Source organism: Puntigrus tetrazona, chromosome 21 (assembly GCF_018831695.1).
Source record: "Puntigrus tetrazona isolate hp1 chromosome 21, ASM1883169v1, whole genome shotgun sequence".
Taxonomy (NCBI): Eukaryota; Metazoa; Chordata; class Actinopteri; order Cypriniformes; family Cyprinidae; genus Puntigrus; species Puntigrus tetrazona.
Window position 1 is genome coordinate 16,571,051 of NC_056719.1, and position 8,715 is coordinate 16,579,765.

An 8,715-nucleotide genomic window follows, 5' to 3' on the forward strand; every position below is an offset into this window, starting at 1 on the left:
ACGTTCATCACCGAGGCGGTTTCGATACCGTGGGAGGGTGATCGTCGCGGTCATAAAAGTGACGTCAACGCCGCAACCTTTAGCAGGCACCGAGGCTGGAGCCTTCAGAGAATCTGGCCAGGTACAGGAGCACGTCAGGTTACAGGGAAACCTGGGTCTAAGGAGCCGAGATCAATCGTTTGGGTGCATATTATGCACTGGAGTCACCGGGCGGAAACATGTACGTGAGTTATCTCTTGGAGAAGGAGAGCAGTATGTACCCGAATTCCGTAAGACACCCCAGCTTGAACCTGAACCCTCAGAATTTCGTCCCAGCGCCTCCTCAGTATCCAGACTTCACGGGATACCATCACGTGCCTGGAATTACCAACGACCCTCACCACGGCCAGCCGGGGGCCTGGAATCCCGCGTACCCTCCTCCCAGAGAGGACTGGACACCTTACGGGCCCGGAACCGGAGCTTCGACCTCGAGCACCGGGCAGCTGGGCTTCAGTCCGTCGGAGTTTTCGTCTGTTCAAGCGCCTGGCCTCCTTCCGTCCTCCATAAACACATCGGTCGGGCAGCTGTCGCCCAACTCTCAGAGACGGAACCCCTACGACTGGATGCGTCGGAGCGCGCCGCCGTCGAACTCAGGTGCGTTTCCCGAACCCATAAATGGAATGATTTTATTTTTTAAAAATACGACGTTATAAATAAATTGCAACGCGATAAAGAAAATGTTAACTATGCGGATTGCAAAAAAAAATATAAAAATTTTAAAATAATTATTTTAATCAACGTTTAACGGGAAAATACTGCTAAACTCGGTGCGCGGCGTTCTTCTGTATTCCCTTGTTTGTCATGCTAATATAGCGATTCGTGTGAGTTTCTTTGCTTTGATGTCACTCTTTGTTCTTTTCTGTCCGGATGCCGACAAGTTGTTGAATACGCGGGCGCGCGCGCGTGCAATTAACATTTAGCGGCTACTAAAATAGCATAAAGGGAAAAAAAGTATATAATAAAATGTATATTATACATTAAGCCTTTTTTAGAAAACAACGCAGTGTTTGGGGTATCTCTGGGGACTGGAGGAAATGTCTGCTGTCGAAACTGTTCAATTGAAAATATGAGAAAAATATGAAAATAAAATATAACGTTTACGTAGTAGTCGGGGCTAAACCTTCCGCCCGATTTCAAGCTATTTGATTGCGCTTACTGCAAGCTCTAAGCCATTACAAAATAAATGTGATCTCGATGCTTTGTTAACTCTCGATTTCTCCTCATATGCATGCCACATTCACATTTAAGATCTAATGCGAAAAACGGATGCGCCACGAATTACAATCTCGAGGCAATTCCTCATAACAGCAACTCTGCAGCTCAGTAGCCGAGCCCAAATGATGCTGTTAGCTCACTGTCACTGCTGTTTTGATCGCACTGTGTAACCCTGTGTGTTTTCACCATTGGACACAATTAAATACAAGGCTTTTTAAATGGAGGATTGCTAGACTTGCTTGGCCGGGTTAATGATACCAAGAGATTATGGCCTCTGGTGAGATTTTCAGTGAAGATGCTATGGTTGAGAAGCCTAATTATCTAGAGGCTGTTGCCCTAGACGGGCGCCGTCCTTCCCTTTGCTGTTGGCGTTTTAATATTTAACCTGCCAGCCACTTAAGTCCCCCTCTTGCCGCTGACAGGGTAAACGAAGTTTGAAATATAGAGACACGATTCCTAAGACCTTTATAACATGGACATCTTGGTGTTTTATATATGTGTGCTCTCAACGATTGGCTCGATTAAGGGAGCAAACACCGTGTTCCCATAGTTACTTTTTAATAGAAAAGATAAACACGACGACATTAACTACAAAACAATCGGCCGTCATTTCTATCACAGTCATAATTAATTATAGTCGCGTTTCGCACTCCTTTAATGAGTGAAAACTCGAAAACCAACCGATTTTCATTTAACGAGCAACTCATTTATGCTTTTCGTCTTTTAGGAGGGAAGACCAGAACAAAAGACAAATACCGGGTAGTGTACACGGATCACCAGCGTCTGGAGTTGGAGAAAGAGTTTCATTACAGCCGTTACATCACAATAAGAAGAAAGGCAGAGCTGGCAACAGCTCTCAGTCTGTCGGAGAGACAGGTGAGCTGTGGTTGATCGTGGTTGTTCACACACGCCTCCTAAAACGAAATGTTCCAAAGGGAGGCTTGCAGCGATGCCACAGAAAAGAAAAGTCACGTTCGGTTCTCCGAAGTGCTTTTCAGTCAACAGTGTTGTCCAAAAAAATCGAAAGAAACAAAGACTCTTAAGAATAAAGCTTCTTTTTGGAATGTATTGTTCCATGAAGAACATCTACGGGACCTTTTTAAGGTACAAATGGTTCCTCGTGCCTTGATGAGATTCTTTATTGGCATCTTAGGTTCCGCAAAGAACATTCATGGCACATTTAAAAATAAACGTTGAAGACATTTCAGGTGACAGTTTTTATTCTTGAAGGCGAAGAACATTTAAAGAACATTGAACAATTTATTGTTCCACTGAAACTTTTACTGTACTTCATGCTGTAAAGATTGTCTTTATTGGCATCTTTGGTTACATGAAGATCCATGGCGGGCTTTTAAAAAAGTAAAGGTTTGGGTTCCCTAAAGGACCTTTCAAAGAACAGCTCTTAGAAGAAGCATCTATTTCTTCAATGTAAAAAACAATAAGAACATTTGCGTTGAATGGAAAGGTCCCGTAGAGGTTAATGATTCTTCACGCACACTAAATACTGTAAAAAGGTTCTTTCCTGGCATCCTTGGTTCCCTGAGCCTTTATTATCCATGGTAGACTTTTGAAGACAAAGACTTTAAAAGGTTTCAGAAACGTTCAGTGAAAATTACTTAAAAGAAGCGTTTTGTTCTTGAACGTGAAGAGCATTCATCATAAGAACCTTTTCCGTAACAAAGAAATCTTTGTGGAATGAAAAGTTTCCAAGGATGTTAAAGCTTCTTCGCAGAACCATAGGCCAAGAAAGTGTCTATACGTTTATATTTTTTATTTTCATATATATATGCTTCTTTTGAGAACCAAAAATCTATGGGATCACTTTAAAAAAACCTCCCATTGGCAACCTTTATTTTTTATTTGTCTAAAGCTAATTGGGATCGTGGGTGTGTGATGCAGCATGGATGAAACATAACACACAACTACTGCCAGGGGCAACCTTTTAAAGTATCTTTTTTTTTGGCAGGTGAAGATCTGGTTCCAGAACCGGCGTGCTAAAGAGAGGAAAGTCAACAAAAAGAAGATGCAGCAGCCGCAGCCGGCCTCCACGACCACACCGACCCCGCCGGGTTCAGCTCTGCAGGGCAATGTTGCCATGGTCACCAGCAGCAGCGGTGGCCTGGTATCACCATCCATGCCAATGACTATCAAAGAAGAGTACTGAAGACTTTGACTGTTAGCTCTTTTTACGAAGAGCCCTTTCACACACTTTCACACACAGAGTACTTCAAATCAAATCAACCCCTCGATAATAAAAAACACACAAAAGTGACTCGTGAAAATGCTTATGAATGCTACGCCAAATAAAAATGATTGATCCGCGAAAAAAGGACTTTGGCTTATATATGACACGCGCGTATAAATAGCACGCAGTTTTCGCGCGCGCGCAGCACGCGTCTGCTCCAGCGAAACCCATCGCGCGGCACAAATCACGAGCTTTCGGTTTTTTTTTTTATATCTACAATATTTATAAGCGCGCCCGGGAGATCGCGCAGACGAAGACTGTGAAAATGCGCGAATTAAAAAAAAAAAAAGTGGCCGAGAAACGCTGAAAAGTAACGCGGCGGCGTTCGAAGCGCGCGCGCGCGGACCGCTCCGGTTTCTTCGTTCCGGTGCTTTGTCACCGCCGCTCTTTTGCTCACCGCTGTAAACTTTGATATGTTTCGAGATTGTAAAAGTGAATTCAAATGACTGTACATTTCTAAAGTAATTTGTATGAATAAAAAAATATATGTTTTATTGTGACAAAGCGATCCGTTCCTTTCTTGCCACGTCCGTTTCTTATCTCCTAACGCGCGTCTTCCCGCGGATGCCGCGGCGCTGATTTGTCCCTTTTATTGAAGCTATATTCGCTCGAGGAGGAAAACGTCGTTTATCTGCGCTTCTTGGAAACGGAGAAGAACCGCCGGCGCGCGAGAGAATGGGAGCTGGTCCTGTTTGCACAGCGTAACGGCATCGCTGGATAAGAGACGAGAGCACGCTGAGAAACTGCGAGATATTTCATTATCAAGCACACTCTGGACTCTCTTATCAACGGTGTGACAGAGGAGCTCGGCTTGACGGGCAGAACGTATCTCCTCGACGGCAGGACCTGTTTTACGAGCGCGTTGACAGAGCCGGGGTGCGGCGTCCAAAGGCCGAGGCGAAAGGCACTGTTGAGCAAACAACGTGCATCTGCCCGCGCGCGCGCGCGTCCGTGCGCGGAGAGCCTCCATATGCCCGTGTTGAACCTTCATCTGCATCTCTGCGCGCGGCGTATGTAGGTTAGAGGAGATACTGCGATCGACATCTCGAGCTCTTTATGGCCGACTCTCGTTCAAGCTGCAGAAATAGAAGTTGCGTTCTGCTAGGAGTAGATTGAACAGCTGTGGCGCGTTTCAACCAATCAAAACCGCCAACAATTTTGAAGAATCATGAACTTTTGCTGTCTCCTGTTCACATACTGATCGCTTAAATGATACCAATACACCACGAGCTCTCAGTGAAAGTTGAACCCGATCCTGATTATATGCAATGTTCCTGCAAAAGCAAGTGTTGTATTTAATAAGACTAATAAAGAGGCCTCGATGGTTCTTCAGCTCCGACTTGTTCCATTTTTCTTTATCGTTTGCTCTATTTCTGGTAAGAGGAGCATTGTATAAACAAGCTTTGCTGATAGCTGCCTCCGAGGCCATAAAGTTTATTAGGGGGGGGGCCGAGTTGTAAAATTATTCTCACCACGGTAACAAAAACATGTCGCTAATGTCCTGCATATGTAATTCCATAAGAAGCGAAGAGTCGACGTTTAGTCGGGAGGCCCAAATATTAACCATAATTTGTTGATGCGCTCAAAGCCGACCGCGTTGAAATTATTCGGAGTCAGAAGAAGAATAAATTAAAAACCATTACTGATGGCCAGTGACTTAAGTGGTTGAGATCTGAAAACTACTTTTCATGTCTGCTATTTAAACACACACACACATATATATATATATATATATATATATATATATAGATAGATATATATATATATATATATATATATATAGATATATATAGATATAGATAGTGTAAAACAAGGCATACCCAATGATCTATCTTCATTTAAAACACTAAACAAACTCATTACCCGTCTAGCCTGTCTATTACTTACACAGCTGGTTGTTTACGAGGCCATTGTATCATAAACTTCCAATTACAATAGTTATACCCACTAATAATCTCTATAATGGCGAGAATAATTCTACATAAACACTGGAGCTGTAAAGCAATGATTCTAGTGACTCTCTATAAATAGCAGATACGGTTAAGTGCCCGTGACACCTTTCCGTCGAACCCGGAGGAATTCGTTCACGCACTCCACGAAATGCCTGCGCGGGCCCCGATCGGACCGGTTCTCGTTATTTTTAAAGAAAACCCCCGTACAAATATAATACGCACGTATGTATTTTTAACGGGGAAAACGTTTTAAGCGTGCAGGCCGTTGTTGCACAATCGCACGAAATTGCATCATCTTGATATCAAACGATGGCTCATTTTTCTCGGCCTCATCCTTCACCTTCCCGGGCGACTTTTGCCTCTGTTGCTAATCGAGAGCGTTTCGACACGACGGTGCGGCCGATGTCAACGCAAGTTCGTGTTTGGCAATCCAAGATAGACGTGCGAGACGCAAACCTCGGGTTCCCGAGATGTGAGGTGTGAATGATTAACCCGCCTCGGTAAACTTTAGCATCAATAAAAGAGCCGTATGATTTCAACTGTCATTCCGAGCGTCACTTTCGCATGACTGCTGTGAGGTTATTGCTATTATCATCACGTTTTAAAAGCGTGATGTCAACTGCGACGCCGCAAGAAAAGCCTAAGAAAAGACAAAAAGTGCTCTGTGTTCATCTTCAGGAGCGGTGTTTTAAATTGCTTCGAACGTTTATGATTTTTAGGTCGGCAACTGGGATAGTAAAAATGATTATTTTAATACAGCAATGCTGTGTATGTATTATTATTGCCTAGGATTCTCTATATAAGAGCTTGATTGATTTTAATAGCATTGATTGATTGATTTAACTTAAGCAATGTAATGTAAAAATGATCGTTTGGGGCTCTCATAGAAAAAGAATCGTATTCTCTGAACACACACACACACACACACACACACACACACACACACACACACACAGTAGCCTACTCGTCCTTACTATATAGAGTAGCTGTTAAATTAGTCGTTCATTTGCTTTATAAAGCACGGGAGACGTAAAGAGTGCTGTGTCTCTATTTTAGAAAAGTGTTACATTTAATTGATTTTTACTGCGTCCAAGCAATGAAAGGTCGTGGGCTTTAAAGTATCATGCAGGTAAATATAATCAAATTACTTGTTACATAAAGGTTTGTGTGGTCAAAGGCTGAGGATACGTAACGGTGTGATGAGTAAAAATTGAGTGTAAAAAAATCACCATTAGTAGATATAAAAAGGGCATGGAACTGCAATGCACAAATAAATACGATTAAGAAGCTTTTTTTAAGAGAGAGAGAGAGAGCCGTGGGATGTCCCGTGGTTGTCACGTAACGCTCATTAACGCACTAATGCCTAATTAAAAAGCACGTTGATTACCTTCGTTTCATTCTGAACTTCCGGGATGAAATGAAATCTTCCGCATTGCAAAAACCAAAGTGTGATCGAGGATCGAAGACGCAAAGCTTGTTGACCCCGAACTCTGACCTTTACAGAGCTAAAAGCCACGCGACTGAAAAAAGACAGGAAATGCCACGCGCTTTTAGGCTACGACTAATAACACATCTCAAAGCTATAGTGGAGTATAACCTGTTTTCATGTAGCAAATCAACATATTTATATTATCACGCGATATTATCGGCTATTATTATTATTATTATTATTATTTATTATAGTGCTCATCAGCATGGTTCCCTGAGGTACCTGGGCAGTTTGAGGACAGCAGTAAGAAGAAACCTGATATGCATCACTTGCTAATTGATTTAGAGTAAAGTTTGAGAACTGCGCCCCCCGGCGGTCAAACATATAATATAATTTATTATCGATTGATTGATTGATTTTTTACTGGATTCAGGACCAGGACACAAAAAGAAAATTGCCGTTAAATTTGTCCAAATGAAGCACTTGGCAATGCATACATTATGCATTTTAATGTATTTACGGCAGCACATTCGCAAAATGTCTCAATGGAGCATCATCTTTATTTAATATTCTAATTATTTGCGTCATAAAAGGAAAAAAAATATATTTTGACCCACAGTATTGGTGGCTAAATGCAAATATGCCGGTGCTACTTATGACTGCTTTTGTCCTCCATGGGCACAAAAAAGTAATTAAAAAAAGCGTTAAATCCCATGAATGTGCTTTTAATAAGTAAGCATAAATATTTTTTTCTTTTAAAGAGAAAAACAAAGTGATGTAAAAACTAAAAAGGATGATGAAATGCGTTGAAAAAAGAAGAAATCTTGCTTCCCTAAACAATTGCAGTATCTGTGGGCCACAAATATTATTTTAATATTAAGTTTCGGTGCTCTTTAACATAAGACTCGTTCGCATGTTTCTACAATTTTTCAGTCCCACAGATACGGGTATCTCAAAGCACCTCTGTGTCCAAACGGTTGAGTCTCACAGTTCCCGGTAGCCATCGACATCCACAGCATGTAAAAGCAGAAGTCAATGGCTACCAGCAACTGTTAGCTTATCAAAATATTTTCTTTCACATTCAACGGAAAGAAACCCAGACAGGTTTGGGACACCACGCGGGTGTCTGAGCATGCAGTTTTGGAAGCTTTATTATTAATTATCAATCGTTGATTGATCGATTTCTTATGAAGCAGTGTTTGTAAGCTTTAAATGATCCAAAAGCATATAATGTTTGTTACCAGGCATGCATTTTATTGGATTTTTACTATATATTTTTCTTTATATTTTGTTCAATGTTGATATATTTCCTTTATATCGAAAAAAAAAAAACCCAAACAGAAATCACAAGCAACATATTTAACATTTTGGTACATTTTTAACAATAACTTTTTTTATTTTATTTATTAAAACAGTTATTTTATAATTATAACCAGTAAAATCACCAGTAACCATTTATTTTAATGTTTTATTTTAATGTCTAATATTTATAGGTGGTCAAAATCAAACTTACAATATTTCAGGGCTTATAATTTATTTTAGAAGAATTTAAAATATTATTACATAAATCAATCAATCACTATAGCTGTTTCCTTAAACTTCAGATTCAGCTTCAAGATGGTTAACTTATTCGTAAAAAACATATTTTTTTTTTGCTACTTGTGTTTGGACCCTGATAATTGCCTTGCTGCTATATTTATTAATTATTATTCTGTCTTGAGAGCATAGACTGTAAATCACTGAGGAACTACTTAGCTGTATTTTTAATGTCATCCACTAGAGAGAGCCACAAGATACTACTTGTTTTCACATAACATACAGAAGTTGTATCAAAC

General features: G+C 40.8%; 1 protein-coding gene across 1 annotated transcript; it reads left to right on the forward strand.

Annotated features, from left to right (window-relative positions):
- The first annotated feature begins 109 nt into the window (after positions 1–109).
- cdx1b (caudal type homeobox 1 b) lies at positions 110–3,999 on the forward strand. Its single transcript, XM_043220877.1, has 3 exons — positions 110–633; positions 1,982–2,130; positions 3,221–3,999. Exons 1-3 carry the CDS (start codon positions 219–221, stop codon positions 3,416–3,418), a joined length of 762 nt encoding a protein of 253 aa, XP_043076812.1. The 5' UTR covers positions 110–218; the 3' UTR covers positions 3,419–3,999.
- The last annotated feature ends 4,716 nt before the right edge of the window (positions 4,000–8,715 follow it).

Bases quoted from the DNA above. Each gene is read 5' to 3' on its own strand.
- cdx1b (XM_043220877.1), top strand. From the start codon at position 219: ATGTACGTGAGTTATCTCTTGGAGAAGGAGAGCAGTATGTACCCGAAT. The intron at 634-1,981 runs GTGCGTTTCCCG...TTCGTCTTTTAG, and splicing joins CGCGCCGCCGTCGAACTCAG to GAGGGAAGACCAGAACAAAA. The intron at 2,131-3,220 runs GTGAGCTGTGGT...TTTTTTTGGCAG, and splicing joins TCAGTCTGTCGGAGAGACAG to GTGAAGATCTGGTTCCAGAA.